Source organism: Podarcis gaigeae, assembly GCF_964106915.1.
Source record: "Podarcis gaigeae genome assembly, chromosome: 7".
Lineage (NCBI taxonomy): Eukaryota > Metazoa > Chordata > Lepidosauria > Squamata > Lacertidae > Podarcis > Podarcis gaigeae.
In genome coordinates this window covers 47,148,587-47,168,596 of record NC_139683.1, presented here as the reverse complement: position 1 = coordinate 47,168,596, position 20,010 = coordinate 47,148,587, and the positions used below count along the sequence as shown (strand labels likewise).

The 20,010-nt window shown below is 40.9% G+C and overlaps 1 protein-coding gene across 2 annotated transcripts in view; it reads left to right on the top strand.

Annotated features, from left to right (window-relative positions):
* MYOM1 (myomesin 1) overlaps positions 1-20,010 on the top strand; it is a 68,236-nt gene that overhangs the window by 32,260 nt on the left and 15,966 nt on the right. Inside the window, exons 12-26 of one of the 2 annotated variants that reach the window (XM_083748299.1) lie at positions 85-284; positions 1,168-1,224; positions 1,633-1,757; positions 3,785-3,968; positions 4,637-4,811; positions 6,516-6,637; positions 7,496-7,813; positions 10,100-10,296; positions 11,169-11,295; positions 12,810-12,994; positions 14,572-14,686; positions 15,869-16,025; positions 17,035-17,141; positions 17,286-17,330; positions 19,784-19,920. In XM_083748299.1, coding sequence (XP_083604425.1) covers positions 85-284; positions 1,168-1,224; positions 1,633-1,757; positions 3,785-3,968; positions 4,637-4,811; positions 6,516-6,637; positions 7,496-7,813; positions 10,100-10,296; positions 11,169-11,295; positions 12,810-12,994; positions 14,572-14,686; positions 15,869-16,025; positions 17,035-17,141; positions 17,286-17,330; positions 19,784-19,920 — 2,251 coding nt within the window. The remainder of the gene's footprint in view (positions 1-84; positions 285-1,167; positions 1,225-1,632; positions 1,758-3,784; positions 3,969-4,636; positions 4,812-6,515; positions 6,638-7,495; positions 7,814-10,099; positions 10,297-11,168; positions 11,296-12,809; positions 12,995-14,571; positions 14,687-15,868; positions 16,026-17,034; positions 17,142-17,285; positions 17,331-19,783; positions 19,921-20,010) is intronic. The other variant, XM_083748300.1, reaches the window with a different exon arrangement.

The following is a 20,010-nucleotide window of genomic DNA, read 5'->3' as shown; positions in this document are numbered from 1 at the left end:
ACACGAGCAAGTATTTGGGGAGATTCTGGAATAGCTTTGTAATTTCTCTTTGACATTAAAAACAGTTTTGTTTTTGCTTTTCAGATGTGAAGTTGGCACTACCCACTGGTCCCAGTGCAATGAGACACCAGTGAAATTTGCTCGCTTCCCAGTCACAGGTTTAATAGAAGGGCGCTCCTACATATTCCGAGTCCGAGCTGTGAATAATGCTGGCGTGAGCATTCCATCCCGGATTTCAGAGCCTGTAGCAGCCCTGGATCCTGCCGATAGGGCCAGACTTAGAAGTAAGAGTCTTCCTAATACTCATCCCATCGAGAGGTTGAAAATTTTGAATTTGTGGAGGTTGTCACCAAAGAGTCCTTCCACTAGAGGGAGCAAGAGTAAAGCAAACTCTGCACCATGCAAATTAGGATTTGCCAAGACCAAACTCTTCCATATTTCTCCCAATATTTCTTTTGCATCCCCACTTATCTATCTGATATACTCGGCATTAGGACCAGCCCTGGAACACACTCTCCAGAAACAAGCTGTGGTAGATAATTTTACCACAACAGAGGCCACATTTTGAATGGCAGCCCTATGTTCTAACATGCATAATGTTTTTAGCCAGTCCTTTAAATGTTCTTGCTTCAGATAGACTTGCCTTCATTATCTGAATAATTCTTTATGCTGCCAAGGGTTCATCCCACACCAGAGCTCTAATCTAAAATGCACCCACTTCAACATTTTTGGCTGGCCATGGCTGGGATGTTGTTCAAGTATTCTCTTTCAGTTCTCATGTGTTTCAAGATACCATGGAATACCTTCTATATATAGTTGTGTGGCTTTTAAAGCTCTCTTTTCAATCATGTTGCAGTAGAGAGAATCGATTCTTCATTCTATAGGAATATATTTAAGCCTGGTTCAAACGTATATTGAATTAGTTTGTTTCCAGATCTACAGCTACAAAGCTTCGACTTAGTTCAGTAACCATTGTAGCCAGAATTTTGACGCACTGTGTTTGAGGCAGGCTCTCTGCCAGCAACTAGAAATGATTAATACATTCTCTTACTTAATGAAATGGTGCTGTCATAGTTAGGAACCCTTGTTTAAAAAGCAATTGCGTTAGTAAGATACAGTGCTTTCCCACATATACCCACGTCTGCCTAAGCTCTGACTTTGTTTCAGGTCACCCCTCTGCCCCCTGGACTGGACAGATTATTGTCACTGAGGAGGAACCTACAGGTGAGCAAAAGTTCCTCTGAAAGGATGATTTTAAACTGGTTGCAATCTTTTTTTTTTTTTTTTGGCCACGACTTCCCTCAAGAAAACTTTCCTACAAACTAGTTTTGTGAGGCAGCTGATAATTCCCCTGAAATTTAAAATAATGAGGAATATTGAATTTTGCAACAAATTGTGTCCACCTATATGAACAAAGCACATCTGTGGAAATTGTGTTGGGTTGAAAATTTATTTTAAATCTATATTCTTGAGAGAAATAAAGTGTCTAAATCTCTGGCCTCAAATTGCTTGATCTCACAGAAACGAGCTGCATCAATAGTTTTGCAGGCTGCCTGCTCGGCTCCTCTGTGGTAGTTTCAATTTATGGCATTAAATATATAAAGACCTTTCTTTCTTCACTCTTTTATACAGAGGGCATTGTTCCTGGACCACCTTTAGACCTTCATGTTACAGAAGCCACAAAGAACTATATTGTGCTCGGTTGGAAACCTCCGTTTGAGCGGGGCCATGAGGGTGTCATGTACTTCGTTGAAAAGGTAAAACCACAGTGCCAGAGCATAGTTTTCTCATTCATTTCCCCACAAGCCACATTTTATCCTCAGATAAAGAACAGCAGGCTGGTACCTTTTTCTTTTTTTGATTTTTTCCCACTCCACATCAAAGATAAAAATCTCCAACTAGTGTTAAGATTGGGGGCAGGGGGGGAGAATCAAACTGAAAGGAAAATATTGAATAGGTAGCAGAAACATATTTTTGAGAAGGGTTTGCCATTTCTTTTCTTCATAAGAACATGAGAAGAGACCTGCTGGTTCGGGCCAAAGGCTCATCTAGTTTAACATTCTGTTAGCCAACCAAATCCCTGTGGGAAGCTCACAAGTAGGTCAAGTCCTTTTGTCATGAACTCCTTTTCTTAATGCAGTATAGAAATAGATTCAGTCTTAACTAGAATCCTGTCTAAAAATAAGAGCAGCCGTCTGTGCTCACACAAACTGATTAGTAGCATAGTTGGGAATGGGTATGTTCTCTTCCAAGCAATGGCCTTGGATATGAGGATTCTGGCTCCAGTGGGGACACATTGAAGACAACAGGTCAACAAGGCGCAGCAGGGCTGGGTCTAGGTTTTGCTCTCTGTGGAGCTCAGGCTAGTGGCTTCTTAGGAACAGAGCTCAAATGTTGTCCCAACACAATTCAACCTTAGGCTGAGCCTTAAATAGGAACTGTGGGACTCTAGCTCCGCCTTCAGTGAGAAGAGCTTCTTTTAAGGTAGGGTTGCCACATTTCAAAAAGTAAAAACCAAGACACCAAAAGTTGAGCTTTCTTTTAACATTTACGTTTTTTTATTTTCTTGTCTAAGATCCAGGACAAAGTGCCGCCTTTCAGAAATCCCCCCCAAGACATAAATTCCATCTTTGAAATCCCAGTAACGTCCAGGAAAATCTGGACGTACGGCAGCCTTATTTAAGGTGACCTAGCCTGCTTTAAGAGTCCTTGGCTTCAACACAGTTTAGGAGAGGCCATAGCTCCACTAAGGCTTCTGCACTGGAGTCCTTGCTGTCAGAGGATGGCAACTCAAGCTCCACAGAATGAAGTAGCACTGGCATGATGGGCTCCTCTTGCACTGGTGTCTCCAAGTTAGTAAGGATCTCTGGGGCTGATGGTGATTCCCACCCCAAACCTCCTCTCCTAAAGATGGGGAGCCTAACTCAGAAGTCATACCAGGATTAAAAACTTGTTCTCCAAGTTTTTATTTATTTATTACATTTATATACCACCTTTTATCTTCCAATGATTTTAAGGTGGTGTGCGTGGTTCTCGTCCTCCCCATTTCATCCTCACAATAATCCTGTGAGGTAGGTTAAGCTAAGAGATGGCGACTGGCCCAAGATCACTCTGTGAGCTTCATGGCTGAGTGGGGATTCAAACCCTGGTCTCCCAGGTCCTAGTGCAACACTAACCATTATGCCTCACTGACTTTTAAACCCTGCCCCCGAGATATATTTTCTAATGCTTAATGAGTTGGATCCTGAGAACTGTGCCCAGAAGGAAGCTTGCAGAAGTGGACTTTCCCACTGTCTCCTACTGTCCCCCAAACCCACTTCTGAAGATTGTCGAGCTTTCCTTGATCTGCTCACAGAAGATTTGTTTCTTAGGATGGAAGCCAGTGGGGTTTTTTTTGTTTTCATTTTATATCTCCCCCCCCCCCAAACAAAATTACTGTGGTGTAATTCCACTGCTCATGTTCAGCCAAATGTAATCATAATTATCCACCAAATACACATGCTTTATTACCTCAAAATAGGTTACAGTTAGTCTCTAAGACAAAGTTGGGTATGAGAATATTAACCACGTAGGATTTGATCATTTCTGCTGCAGCTGGCAAATCTGCTTTCCATTAGAAACACCCTAAGCTGCAAGTCTCCCACCACGAAAAGTGTGTTCCAACTTAATGATGAAGCACAATGAATCCCTGTAAGAATGTGAATAATTTGCTACTTTCTGCTGGACAGCTGCAAAGTTTCTTGTAAGATACTGATTTTGTCCAATTCTGAACTTCCCATTTCAGTGTGTTGCAGGAACCGAAAACTGGCAGAGAGTGAACACTGAGATACCTGTAAAGTCCCCTCGCTTTGCACTTTTTGACTTAGCTGAAGGGAAGTCCTACCAGTTCCGTGTCCGTTGCTGTAATTCAGCTGGAATTGGTGAGCCCTCAGAAGCCACTGAAGCCACTGTGGTTCGTGACAAACTTGGTAAGTGTATAGTGCAGGCCACTGTGGATCAACTTTAGATCCCTTAGTATTTTTATGAACTTGTTTCTTTTTCTCCCTTGAATGGGAGTGTGTTGGCTTTTATATGTGTTTCCATTTTTTCACATTGCCTTAAGTTCAACCCACACTTTGTGATCAATCCTGTTTCACCGCAGTATTTCTCCTAACGCAGTCAAGGTGGAGGGCTACTTGCCCAACTTTGGGAAGGAGGTAGGAGGGCATTGGCAGGGTCCTGTAGTCCTCCTTTCTCCTTCTCTAAGACCAGTAAGTGTTTTCCCAGCTTTAGGAAGGTGGAAGGAGGGCTCTAGGACCCTGACAGAGCCCATGCACCACCTTTCCAAAGCCAACAGATAAGCCTGCAGATTGGGGTATGGGGTTGGGGGGAATAAATAAATGGAGAGTGGATTTATTCATTCATTCCCTTGCACACACCCATGCAAAGCTGCTATCACACAATTAAAATAAACATAAGAATCAAGGTACCTGTACACAAAAGATGTGATCTGCTCACATTTTTCTCTAATTATTAGCCACTTAATAGATTTCAGCATTACATTTAGCACAAGTAACAGAAACGTCGGTATCTGGTGTATTAATGTCAGCAATGGTGACCATTAACTTGTTCTGGTACTTTTATACTTTGTCTCTAGATATTCCTAGTCCTCCCAGCCATCTTGTACCTGTCAGAAATACAGACACCTCAGTAGTTGTCACTTGGACAGAATCCAAAGATGCAAAAGAGTTGATTGGATATTACGTAGAAGCAAGCAAAGTCGGATCTGGTCACTGGGAACCATGCAACAATAATCCTGTGAAAGGCACAAGGTAAGTAGATTAATGGCTGGATGGGAAGCTTGAACTTTTTTATGTGCTAAAAGACAGCTTGCCAGGTTTTTAAAAATACTTCAAAGTTAAAGAATACCTTTCCTCAACTTCAAATTAATGTGTTTGGAATAACGTTGTGGTTTGTGATATTATGCTTCTGCAGCAACTGGCATTTCCAATTCTAATCACTTATTTGCTGGCACAAAGTGAATAATTATAATAAGGCTATTGTTGCAAAAGAGGACATCTGCTGAAGGACGGACACTCTTGGATTTTGCCCAATAGTTGTTATAATATCTCATCCAGAGAAATATGTTTTATTTTTAGAGAAGAATATACAGGGGCACCATTTGTGATTTCACTTATGCAGGGACAACAGTCTCTGTAAGGCTGTATTGAAGATGGGATTGCCAAAAGGGAGTCTATTTTAAGAGCATTTCCCCTGCTCCTTAAAAAAAGCACCTCATAATAACAATAGCAATGTTATCCAAACACAGTTTACAGTAACAGGATCTGTGTCCTTGGTATACATAATGCTTAGGCCCATTTCATGTTTAGAATATTTCCCTTGCAGTAGGTAGAAGCATTGAGTTAGCAAAAAATAAAGGAATAAGTACAAGGAATAATTGCAAGTAATCTGAAACACAAGCTGGGATTGTTTTTCCTGCCCTCCCTTAATTGTGTTTCTAAATACATAGTCCTGCCAAAATGCTTGCTTATGAAAACTGCACCAGAATGCAGTATTGTGGTTCGAGGACCCGATCCCCGCGTAGTGGAATGAAAACACAAGGACACGTGATATAAGGTTAATGGGCAAGAAAAGGCCACAAATTTATTGATTACAGCAAGTGAAAAGGTATTGGCTTAGGCATTGGATTACATCAGCTGACTCCACCCCCTCAGAGAGGGGTGAGTCTAAAACAGGGGGGTTTATTCACCAGTAGGTGGAGCCTGTTGATGCTAATCCAACTATAAGCTCTCCCCTGATGTCACTGAGGGTTGTGCCATGGCCTCCCGCCATGCAGGCATCGGACAGAATACAGGACCGCCGGATTCCTTTAACGGAATACCCAAAATTGAAGGCGCAGGCGATGGCCACACCTAGCCCTTTGACACACCACAACACATTATTCCAATGCCTAACCTACCCACCAATACCACGAAAGTTATGACGATTGCTACGAGGTAGGTGAAAAAAAACAAAAAGCCTAATGCCAAATGGAAAAATTCCTACCAGGCCCCCCGGACAACCAGGGCGACCAACCTAAGGTCCATAGCAAGGCCAAAAGAAAACTGAGACCCTGAGCTCTAAGGGAGTGGAGGGTGAGTGACTCGCAACGGGACGACAAAAAGTGAGGCCAGAAGGCTGGTGCCGCAGCAATTTAGGCTGCTAAACACGCCCCCTCACAGGCACCTGGTTGGGTGCCTGCCCGGGGGCGTGGGCACCAGCCAGGTGAGTGGGAGGCAGGGGGCTAACGCCCCCTGCTTGAGGCGGAGTCCGGCTCCCGACCACAACCACTCCCCTCTCTTGCAGGAGGAGAGTCTATACAGTGCTGCCCCATCTGAGATATCCTTTTTAGTCCATACCTTGGGTTCTTGGAACTTTTAAAGAGTGAGGTCCAAATGCAGCATATCATAGAAGGGCTCAATTGTTTGCAAAATCTGAAATCTGATGGCGCAGTCATTAGTGGTGTTTTACTTTAGATTTACTTGCCATGGACTTACTACTGGGGATCACTATACTTTCCGTGTCAGAGCTGTTAATGCAGCAGGACTCAGTGAGTATTCACAGGAGTCAGAAGCCATTGAAGTCAAGGCAGCTATTGGTAAGTGACCTCTTGTTCCTATACCAGAAGTGGAAAACAGCATTACGAGTATTAAAGACAGGGGTGCAATTAACTAATAATATTTATTTGCAGTACTGTTTGTGCACATTGACTATGCATTGGTAATATTTTGTATTTCACTTTCATCGTTTCACAGTCATCATCCAGTTACCATGCACTTGTAGACTTCTCACCTTCACCATCCCAGACTTCCTTGGGTGTGTTCCCTGTAACTCTGTATAGAAAATAAGTTCACCTCACATCATTCTCTCAAATGACCTGGCAGTCTGATTCCATGCAGTGGTATATATTTCACCTCTAACATGCCCTAGCTTGCAAAAGTATGCTTGTTAATTTCCAGGCCTAATTTGCTTCATTGCTTGATTCCAATAATACAATGATTTTTATGTCTTCATGTTCCAAAGTCTTTTTATTTATATTGTATTTTACTGTTGAGATATTTGGAATGATCCGTGCATTAATAATCCTATTAATTGAAGAACTTTGCAACTTCAGAGATCATCTGTGTAACATGCTTCTGAGCTTTCTTTAACAGATCATATATCCCTCCAAATAGTTGAGCATTAATGTAGTACTTTCAATATAATGGATATTGTTCAGTCTAACATTCAGAAGAATCTTAACAGCATGCAAGTATTAACTGAGGTGTATGGTATTATATGCTGATGACAATTTCATATAAATCAAACCATACAGTGTATTGTCTGTGAGTGTATCTTTTGAATGTCCTGTCTCTGTCATGCTTTGTGTCCATTTCTTCATTCATTTGAATAATGGAGAACTGGGAATGAATGGGCTCTAATTTCAAATGTCTTTGTTGTTTTCTGGCAATTTTAGGGGGAGGATTGCTTCATGATGTATGTCCTGGACTAAGTGGTAAAGCTGATGGACTAACAGACCACACTGCCAACTGGGAAGGCATGCATGAGTCCTCCCAGCCTATCTTTGACACAGATGCTTTGTTAAAACGCAATGCTAAACCTAACAGGCAAACAGTGCCCGATAGCTCTGGTAAGCAGAGGAGTCCGACAGACAATAAAGTGAGTGAAAAAGTTCCATCTCCTTCACCACAAAAAGCAGCTACCAAGCAGGCAAGTAAGTCTCGTCCTGAGGACCGCTCAGCACTGCAGAGAATGAAAAAGAAAGGTGATATAGGTGAGCGTTGGTCATATGCGGTGCTTTCATCATTTAGCGCCTTCATTTCAGACACTTAATCATCTGTGATCATCCAAGCTCCAAAAACTCATCCTTGCCAATGCTACATTTTCCACCATCTCCATCTAATAAATGCTCTGCTCTCTACCAAAGGTCATTATGTATACTGGCAATTAGAGCTATGGCACATATGTATGTTGCATCTAACAATGAGCTTGCATGATGCATTCATTTGCTAATTGATTAGTGTTGTTTAGGCTTATTCTAATTAATTGTAAAAAAATTACATATGTCACATCAATATCAGCTTGGTGATATTTATGCTTTCTTGGCACTTTGTTTTTATTTTTTGCAAAATCATGGTACAGTGGAAGTGAAAAAGGGAAGATCAAGTTGGACACACAATCATTGTTTGGTATATCATCACCAATTTTGTTACCTAGTAGATCGGAATTTGCCAATCTTTTGAGGCCTGGAGACACATTTGGCAATCTAAAAGTCTGCAAAATACCCATTTCACAAAATAAAAAAGTTTAGAACCCCACAAAAACGCAATAAATTGATACACCCACCCATGAGTGAAACACAGACAAAATTGCAGGCAACCAGTGAAAGAACAGACAAAGAAACAAATAAGATAAGGAAAAAGGGGACTTGGCAACCACCAGAGAGGGGTGAGCAGTAGTAGTTTTTAGGATCAGATTGTTTCTTCCCATTGAGGATCTGACCAAATAGAGAAAAACAATGTCCACCTGAAACCAAGCGTATAAGCAGTACCTAGGACAGCAGAGCAGACAGGGGCCATACTTGTTTTTCACATCCTGAAAGCAGAATGTTCACATTCCATTTAAACCTGCATGGGCAGAAGGTGGCTTACAATTAAGTGCAAGATGCGAATTTACACTCTCCAGGGAGATAGTGAAGATCTGTCTGCTATTCTAGTCTATGAAACAGAACAGCAAAATACTATATACAGCAATACTGTAGATTATAAAATAATAGATTTGAGATAGGCCTGTGATCATCTAATTTAAGCCTTTGCTTTGAGGCATGGTTGCTAATGCATCAGTTCACACATAGCTGAATATGGATAAACTTAACCTGAACCAAACATGTTATGGTAACAGTAAATTCAGTGAGCCATAATTAAATCTTATTTATTGGAAAACTTCCCCATCTTATCCCATCAGATTCATTACAGCTTCCAACACACACACACACACACACACACACCCCACTCCAGGACTACAATTCGAAATCCAGCCAAAAGGCCAAAACAACAACCTCAATTCAACCTCTAAATTCAATTGAAAGTAACAAACCTCTTTGTTTAATGAAGGCCAGAGAGGTAAGCAGAGGGATGGACCTCAGCAGCAGATAATTCACATAACCTCAAGGCATCTGCTGAAAAATTCTTGCTCCATCTGGTTACTGGTTCTTATTTCTCTTTTACAAATGGGCTTTAAGGAAAGCTTGTCCCATAAATCTTGTGAAAATCCACACAGTTGATTGCAAAGATTCCTTTGGAAATTTAGTAAGTTCCTTTTTCTAATTAAATCAAGTTGGGATATGATAAACGTCTGTAAAAAAGATTAATCAATTGAATGGTGGAATTCCCGCCATAACACCCAAGAGGTGAAATCTGACCATAATTAATAATGACCAGTGACAGGTAAGGTCTATTTCAACATGACATTGCAGTTACAGGAAGAAAATATCACGTGTGAATGTTGTGATTGGAAAGATATTTCCTTCATTTTTTTTCTTACCATATATAAAAGCATTGCTCCAAATATTTTCAGTTATCCTTCAGTTGGTCTGCTGTCTTACGATGTGCATATACTTTCCGTAAGGTAGGTATGCCAAGATGTGCACTTATACCATCAAACATGAAGAGGGTTGGTTTTATTTTTTTATTTTTAAACCTGTAAGGGAATTCAGCAAAAGAATATAGATCACTGACATCTCCAGATATTTTTAAAGCACAATTCTACCACGGTTTTCATTCTGCATTTTCATTATTTTGAAGTAGACTTATCATTTCTTAAGAGCTGAAGTCACACCGAAGGTCAGATTTTTTTATAAACAGCAAGTTCCAAAAGGTCTCTTCTCTTGCATAACATGGATTTCGGAAGCCTGTATTCATTATCCAGGAAGTGTTCCTGTGGACTGATAGAATTTTGTTTGGGAGAGATCTGAATCCAAACAAATGTTTGATTTGACTAACTTCTATCATAACTTTTCTATAACTTCTGTCATAACTATAAACTATTCCCTCTAAAACAGCTCCTCCATCTCCACCATATGACATCACGGTGCTTGAAAGTGTTCATGACTCAATGGTCCTTGGATGGAAACAGCCGAAAACTGTCGGTGGAGCTGATATAACTGGCTATTATGTGAATTACCGGGAAGTGATTGGTGGAAAACCTGGAGAGTGGAAAGAGGCTAACATTAAGGCAGTTAGTGAGAGGGCATACAGGGTAAGAGATTGGTTTTATTACTGCTAGACACTAGGCCTCTGCCTGACTTTTGGCATTACCTGCTCCCCAGGCCCATTCTTCCCATGTTATTCAAGAGCCCCACATCCAAACACTTTGGAGAGGCTTTTTGGTGGTGCAGGTAGTTGCTGCTAGAAAGAGGGGACAAGAACCTTACCTTACATGAACTCCTTGGGTTAATTTATTTTCGGATCCAAACCTATAATCTGATTTATTTATTTTGCTCTGCATGCTATTTTAATTGCACTCATTCTGTTATATTTTCTTTTCTTAATGTAGTTTTGTTTGCAGTTATCAGACATAATTAGTGTATTGGATATGTTCTCTATGTCTGTGTAGTCTATACTTTTGTAGGTAAAAATTAAAAAGCAATGCTTGGGTTGACAGCATCAGAAAGCTGCTTGACTTGTGTCATTATAGGATCTTAAGCCTGATGCAGATTGAAGGTGCAAGTTACAACTATTTCTAAATCAGGCATATAAAATGGCTCTATATGTGTGTGTCTATATATCTATATCGGGCATAGGCAAATTTGGCCCTCCATATGTTTTGGGGCTACACTTACCATCATCCCTGACCACTGGTCCTGTTAGCTAGGGATGATGGGAGTTGTAGTCCCAAAACATCTGGAGGGCCGAGTTTGCCTATGCCTGATCTATATCTATCTATCTATCTATCTATTTATCATCTATCTATTTATTTATTTATCTATCTATCTATCTGTGTGTGTGTGTAAAGATATATCTATATATGAAGGCAATATGAAGTATCATTTGCAACATTAAAGATGAATGAATTGTTCACTAAAATGTTGCATGCCATATTAACTTTTCTCCCCCCTATCCATGATGTAGCTCCATGACTTGAAGGAAAATATGACGTACCAGTTTCAAGTGGCTGCTTCTAACCTAGCTGGCCTTGGCCCTCCTTCTCCAGCTAGCAAGTCCTTCAAATGTGAAGAATGGACCATTGCTGTTCCAGGTTAGAAGCAGTAAGGGGTCTTTAGAGTTGGTAGGAGTAGCCTTCTTCAATCTGATATGCCAAACTGAACTTTCCACAAGATAAGAAGGAAATACACAGTATGCCAACTGGGATAGCAATTTATGTGTGATCCTAACAGGCTACTTGCTGTTAGGGAAAAAATGCTTCTGTGAGTGCTAAACACTTTCTAAAAAGCTGTTAGATTTTGAAGATAGCTCCTACTATCTTCAGGGCCTTTGTCATGGTTTCCTTGGTTCCATCAGGTTCAGCCACAGGATGGCAGGCTCTGGAGGAAGATGAGAACGAATGGAAGGGCAAGACAAGAAAAAGTCCTCTCCTTCTCCCAGTCCTATCTGGCCCTACTACGGAAATAGGACTTCCAGCTCCCTCCCCTGGAAGAGAGATCGTTGGAATTTGGGGAGGGCTTGGGTTTGCAGATCAGAGTAGCCAAGCAGCTGGGTCCGATGCTCTCTCCCAGGACCAGGTGCCACCTTAGGAGAAGGGATTAGATGTTTCCAGATAGACTATGTACCTGCTGATGTAGGAACAGGCACTCAAGGGCTATGCCCACCTCAGTTTCAAAGCTGAATTGGTGGGCATGAAAAACTTATTAGAACACCTCATTCTCTTGCAGCCTTGAGCTTCTTGTAACTGACCCTGAACTCAAGTTCCTTGGCCATTTTTCCTAGATTGGGTCCATCTCAGCTAACCTTGTGAGCTCTGTAAATGAAATAGCTCTTCTGTGGCTGCTGGGTCTATATCATTAATCTGTCTTTAAAAAAAATTCTTTCCTTACTCAAAAGTAAGAGCACCCACTGTTGGATTTTGAACCAGGAGCCTGGACAGCCTTTAATATGACCTTAATATGACAAACAGGGCTCTTCTAAATATAAATACCTGTTTGGTTCTCCAAAATTTGCCAAGCAAATTGAAGTGTAAGGTAAAGGTAAAGGTACCCCTGCCCGTACGGGCCAGTCTTGCCAGACTCTGGGGTTGTGCGCCCATCTCACTCAAGAGGCCAGGGGCCAGCGCTGTCCGGAGACACTTCCGGGTCACGTGGCCAGCGTGACAAAGCTGCATCTGGCGAGCCAGAGCCGCACACGGAAACGCCGTTTACCTTCCCGCTGGTAAGCGGTCCCTATTTATCTACTTGCACCCGGAGGTGCTTTCGAACTGCTAGGTTGGCAGGCGCTGGGACCGAGCAGCGGGAGCGCACCCCGCCGCAGGGATTCGAACCGCCGACCTTTTGATCGGCAAGTCCTAGGCGCTGAGGCTTTAACCCACAGCGCCACCTGCGTCAGATACTCAAAATGGGATGCTCTTGTTACATGGTGATGTAGCATGGATAAAGAGAGATGAAAGTCACGGTGACATCATTTTCTTCTTTAATATGAGCTAAGTTTAGGTCACAATTTGATTAAAGGTTGATGTTGTTGCTATTATTTCTTCTGTATTGTGTGCTAATCACTATTGTGACCTCAGTTGTATTCTTCTGTCATTTGCTTATCTTTCAGGACCACCCCATGATTTGTCATGCAGCGAAGTTAGGAAAGATTCTTTGGTTATATTGTGGAAACCACCAATTTACATTGGCCGAAGTCCTGTAACTGGTTTTTATGTTGACATGAAAAAAACAGATGCACCAGAGGAACATTGGAGGAGTGTGAACGAGAAAGCTGTTGCAAACAAATTCTTCAAGGTAAGCCAGTTTAGGGAACAAATAATTGTATGATGACTGATACTGAACCCTAATTGTTACACATTTCATTTTTCTGGCAATTCCTTGTGGTTTTAGATTGCTTAGGAACTGTTTTGCCTTCAGTCACACCCATAAAAATCTACTGCAGTTGCACTGGGAGGAAATCTGATTCACTACATCAGAAATAGAAGTAGAGTGTTAAGCAAATAGGATGACGTGTTCAGTGGTTGCATATATTTGTTGAACAAATGAGCCACTCAAGCTCATGAGCATTCTGTTCAGACATGTGCTGGAAACTATATGACAAGATGGCTCTTTTTTTATATATACACCACACCATGTCATCTTGTTTTACCACAAATTTATGATTTCTATTTCTATAACATTTGAATATACAGTTTCACAGAACTGGTCCTAAACATAGGATTATCTGCATTTAGAGTCTTGATTCCTTTCCAAGGATGGGCAAAGTCTAACCAGTGCTAAGCACTTTTAAATCCCATTGGTTTCATTGGGAGAATTACACATATTGTGAAATGGCTCCCAAAAGGGACTTAAACCTATGCTTGGGTTTGGCTGGATAATTTCCTGCATCGAGGATGGGGAACCTGTGACTATCCAGGAATTGATAGATTACTACTTGCATCACAAATGAGCGAAGCCTGCCCAATGGATGTCGAAACTAGTCAATGCATCAGGAAAAAAGAGAAGGGAGGTGAAAGATTTTCATAAAGAGTAGGGGAGCGGGCATTAAGGGTGAAGCTAAGGTGTTGTGGAAGGGTTAGGGTTCTAAGACCTTAAAGAAGGAAGAGAGACTTGTCATAATGGTGTGAAAGGGGCTGTTCTAGCACATGAAGCAATGTAGAAGATGGCACGAAAAGTGAACTATGAGAACCAAACAAATAAAGCAATGTTATCAAAAACAATGTTACCCCACCCAGCTGGAACAAGTTGAAGTTATAACCACTCCTAAAGAAGTGGTATATAGGGAACGAAGAAGAGAAGAGCTACATACTGATAAGCAATCAAGGAAGTAACAAATTCAAGACAAGTCAATGAATAGAGTCCATTATGAGTTGGAAATATCTTCAGAGTAAGAAACAAAATAAGAAGAGAACCAGCTTCTACATTGGGAAGAGAAAGGGTCAGAAATTAAAAGCTCATGTAAAAAGCTAGTGTCATTATTAGAAAAAATTTCCATAGTAGTTTATTAAATTTGTGGATAGTGCTGTGTCTATATGCCTGTGCCTACAGAGGCATTGCATTTCAGCTCTAAGGAAAATACCTGAGATGACAGGGTAGCTGGTTGTATCTCTACATGCAGCTGTTCCTCTCTAGCACTATGGATAAGAAGCATCCAATGACTCTAGTCTGTTAATTAGTCTCCGCTAAGAATTCTAATAACATGGGAGCATTTCAGTGGCTCATGGTGCCCTGCTCCATCTTGAGTGCTTTGTGAAGCAAATCTTGTGAACAGTAACACAGAAGTTCAGGTGGACACCAGTCTTCACAGCTTAATTTGCAGGCACAGCCTAAAAATATTCACTCACTGCTCTCCTGAATTTTGTTTTCAATAGATCACTGGCCTAAAAGAGGGCACCAGTTATGTGTTCCGTGTACGAGCAGCAAACCAAGCTGGAGTTGGGAAGCCTTCAGATCCCACTGACCCTGTAATAGCTGAAACTCGACCAGGTTTGTTCATGTTTCATTGGTTCCCCTGGGGGCAAAGTAAAAATGTCTGTATATATAAGAATGATTAGAAACAAACACAGTCTGCACTATAGTTATGAAAAGGAAGCTGAACCTTACATTACCTCTTTAAGTGCCTGCATCTCCTCTCAAATAACAGAAGACTTAGACAAGTCTACTTCACTCCACCCCATCACATATTTGATGTAATCCACAAGCAAGAAGACACCAGAGGAGACTGTGGGGATAAGCTGAGGGGTAGACATAAATGTACTCTCCTCTTCTAGAAAGAGAAGAAACAATCATAACCCCACCCTGAATCTCCAGTGTCCTCGTTCCTAGGTTTTTATGGTGGTAGCAAGAGATTATTTAGGATCATTGTTCCACTGAATATTTGTTCAGTTTTTTAGGCAGCATATAAAATGCACAATGTTAGATGAAGTACACAAACTAAAACTGGTGAAGCGTCAGTTGAAGTACTGTTCACCAGCTTATCAAATGACACCATGGTGGGATATTTTAAGGCAGTGAGGACTTTTCCCCTTTACTTATATACTATCCACATCCTTACTATCCCTGAATTATTTCCACCTCTCTTAGCTCCTATTCTGTTTATATATATATCTTATTTTGAGCCCTAGTTGGTGACTAGATTCCTTGTCAGGGAGAACCATGCTGGATCAGGCCAAAGGCCCATCTCATCCAGCATTTGTTTTCACAGTGGGCATTGGGAAGCCTAAAGCCTGCCTCCCCAAGTGTAAAACTGTTTCCACACTTGCCTCTTCCATTTTTGAATCTTAGCTTGACAATCAAAGCCAGCGTAGGAGCCAACTCCTAGGGGCCGTGGGCGCTTTGGCTCACACAGTAAAATATTTGAGGGGGCCAGGCCCCCACAAAGTTCATGGGTGTTCCCTTTCAAATGGTGTGTGTGCACTACATCTTGTGATCGATTATGTGGGGTGGGGCTTACCTCGGCCCCCACAATATTTTATTCAAGTTGGCACCCCTGGGAGTCAGACTGTATCCTTTGGGTCTGTTGTAGCTAGGAGTTCTCTTTTTCTGGTGAACTCTATTTCTCTGATATGATAAAAGTGTTAATTTCTCCCCACGGCAATATTCTGTTTATGCTCAGCTTCTGAAGAAAATAGATGACAGTTTTTAAAATGCTTTCTTTTGATCTTCTAGGAACAAAAGAAGTTGTGGTTGAAGTAGATGACAATGGAGTAATTTCCCTGAACTTTGAATGTGATCAGATGACTGCAGACTCTAAATTCATCTGGTCCAAGAATTATGAACCAATTGATGATGATTCGCGGTTAGCCATTGACACCAAAGGTGGAAAGTAAGAAATTTCAGAAATGCAAGGACTCCTTCTATGGGATCATGTTACTTGTTTTCTTTATGCTCTTTTCACATGCAGATTAAATTATTGCAATGAGATTCCAGTCTGACCAGTCTAAAACTGTTGGTAGTACAAAATGATACATGTTATTGAAAATACCGGTAATTCAGTGACTCATAGGCATATTGTGCCTGTATGGGTTTTTTTCTTCTTCATAGCAAACAGTAGTTCAGATATGTGTGCAATTTATATCTGGACTGCAGCACACAACAGGAGAAAAGGCTAGACCCCCTCACACTCTGCCAGAGCCCCAGTCCAAATTGCTCCATCCCTGTGATTAAATTTAGGAAATAAGATTGTGTGGGGAAATCCAGTCACAGATTGGACAGTTTGGTTCTTGAATGTTATTTTTCTGATCTTTGGTTCAACACTCAAGTTGTGTTATTTTACAGCACTTTAGATTTAACCCATGAGACCACAGTAGTTTGTGCTGTGACTAGAGATGAAGAAGAAATTCAAATCAGCTTGCATTTAAAGCAAAATCCATCAGATTTGCACTCTCTGAAACAATACGCAATCCTTCAAAATTCATGCTTACCCAAATTTTGCAATGCAGTTCTCCAACCGGTGTTTTAAAAATTGCATATATTAGGGGAAATTGCTTGCAAAAAAATGTGTAAATTAGTCAAAATTGCATATAAAAATGTGTTTGGAGAAATTGCACTAAAATGCTTATGAGGATTTTTTCTAAAAAGCAGACTGCTCCAAAATGTGAAAAACTGAGATAAAAGACAGGGAAAATGAGAAATTGAGAGAACCAAAATTGAGAAATCCTTTCATCCTAAATTCTAACTGCTTGAAATATTCTATCAAAATAAATGAAATCCACCTTAATACCTGAGCTAACAGTACCTCACGTACATACTTGCCAGATATTGTATGTGGGTGTTCTCTGATATTTGATTTTAACTTGTATCAGTTGCTTATACAAAGCTCTTTTGTCTTAAAGGTCAAAAGCTATCTTTAAAGATCTCAGTGAAGATGATTTGGGCATTTACTCCTGTACTGTAACAGACACAGATGGAGTCTCATCAAGCTATACATTAGATGAGGAAGGTGAGCACCAGTATTCTTTCGTCCGCCTGTCATCCTTTCCCTTTGCCTCTTATGTCACATGACAATGAATGATCATACCGTAAAATGTGCCAATATGCCAAACAAAGGGCTTCTTTTCTATATACATCTGCCTTTCTCTTGCAGAAATGAAACGCCTACTTGCACTCAGCCATGAACACAAATTTCCAGGTAAGTGACAACAAAATAGTTAAGTGGAAAAAGGAATCAATGTATGTGGCATATTTTAAAATAAGTGCTTCCAAGCATCAGCCTGCTGGATAGTCATATGCAGTGCTCTCTTCATAGAAAAATAGTGCCAGTACTCACCATGAAGTTGTTACGAAAAGTGTCACACTTTTTAACAACAAAAAGTATCCCCTGAAGAAGAAAAGGCACTGGTCATATGAATGCTTGAGCCTGTTTCAGGTATCAACTTCTAATGGATGCCTGATTAATGTCCACACATAGCAGAGACTATTCTCTTCCTCAGGATGTTTGCTTAACTCTTTTTCTGTCACAGTTTCACAAGCACATGGTTCTGTTCCCCCAAGGTTAGGGATGTCATTTTCACATTTGTAACATTTTTTATTCCTGTACTCATTATAGTATTGTGATTTGAGTCTAAAATGGAATGCTGCACATGCTCAGAGTATTACTTTTTGCAATCCAGATTGGCAAACTTGGGAGGGGGGTGCTGTGTGTGTTTTGCTCTTACATATCAGATTTCTGAAGCACAGAAAGGCAGTGGGGGAGGGAGGGAGAGAATAGAAATGTCAGTTGTGTAGTGCACAATTAAACTAATACATCACTGTCTAAAGGTCTACTTCCTTAAGACTATTGAGTCCAGGGTCTAAAATTACCAAGCTGCACCACTCCTGTGCTTGCTTTCTGTTCTATTTTAGGCTAAAATATTTACAGCTAATTATATACAAGGGCCTAAAACTGCCTCAGAACTGACAGCATAGCACAAGTAGCATTGCACAAAGTCTGTTTTTTGGTGTGTGTGTTTCTTACACCCACAGGTTAATGCAAGCACAGACACATGTGGCATTAACTTGTTTGGGTTTACATACCCTAAAACATTTCTCCAATGAAAATAGGGACATCCTAAGGAAAAGTGGGACATTCCACGATCAAATCAGAAACCGGGCCAGCTTCTCTAAATCAGGGACGTACCTGGAAAATAGGAACACTTGGAGGGTCTGGGTTTAGAAGTTATGCAAGGTCATAAGGTTGCCTCCTTCTATTCACATTCAGGTGTTGCAATAATAAATAGCTTTTTCACAGGGCATTTCAGTGCCTGTTTCTTGAAGCTTCCCTCACCTCTCCTTCTGGCTCATGGACCCTGCTTATTGGGGATTAGACTTATTCAAAAACAGGCCACAAATTAAGATGCAGTTGCCTTGCTGGTCTGTGTTCCAGTCTAAAGGATCACAAGGAAGGGCAAACAAAATGAAATAATGATCTGCCAGTGTCCTACATCCCTAGCATCTTGGGTTCTTTTGTCACAGGGCTATGGCAGATTCCCCAGCTTTTGCTGCCTGGTTTCCATGGAGATATGATGCCAAGTAGAATCTAAATTTGGGGATTTCATCTGTTTACTTGGTACTACTTCTGCAGAATAAAATTCTTGTCTCTCACTAAAAACCTGCCGCCGCTACCTCCCATAATATTACCTATTAAGTTTTAAACTTGGTTGTACTCATTTATGCCATAATTTCTTCGCTGAGTATTAGGTAGATGACCTTGTAGGTTAAAATGGATGCATGTCAGAAGGAAATTAAGCATATCTTAAATGTTCCCAAGGCTATGGAACATGAGAAAGAAACAAATAGAGAGCAATTGGCATTTGTTCTTGGGATTGGGTACTAATAACTAACTGGCACCTGCATAGATAGCTAGAATATTGATAAGGACACCCAATAAACCCTGGGTTCTGACATTTTTATCAGGGGAAAATATTGTCAAGGAAAGCTCTGTGAAAGAAAACTCAGCAAAATTGTTATGAGGAGAAATGACAGCAGAACGTGCACATAATCAATGTATAGAGGGGAGCAATGGCAAGCTTTGCCCTGGTTGTGTTTGCAGTGTACCTGTGCGCATTGAAAATGTATGGCTGTAGGCTCATAGGCAGGATCAGTAACTGCAAAAAGCAAAATCCTCAACCACATGTATGAGCCTTTTGTGTACCGTTCTAGTGCACATATTGGCATGCATTGAAAGAATGCAGAAGTACAACAGTGCCCAGAATTCGCTGTGTGGGGGAAATGTACTTTAAAGCTATAGTGTGTACGTGGCCAGAGAGAGAGAGAGAGAGAGGTTTCAGGGGGAAAGCAAGAGTGGAGTAGAGAAATGCATTTCATGTCAGAGAAAGTATAAATATATGCAGAACAAATATTGCAAGGACAACAATAGGAAAAAATTCATTGTAGTTTGTTTATCTGCGTTCATGTTATTCTACATGAATAACACAAGTTTTGAAACATCTACCTGTGTGGATTACAAGCTTCCATCATTTAGAAAAAAATAAAGACAGAATAAGCCAGAGATTAACAATGGAGGAAATTAGTCCAAGAACTAGTAAAGTCGGTGCTTGTGAACACACCAAAAACATCCATTGAGGCTCTACTTCTTTGCTGCAGTTGTCCCCCTTAAGTCTGAATTGGCAGTTGAAATTCTGGAGAAGGGACAGGTGCGATTCTGGATGCAAGCTGAGAAATTGTCTCCTCATGGTAAAGTCAACTTTGTATTTAACGACAAGGAAATTGTTAATGGAGAGGTAAGTAGTTGGAAGTAACTGCTTCTGTAACAGGGTGTTATCCAATGCACTCCTTCTGTTAGCAAAAGGATTTATGCTCACACCACAGAA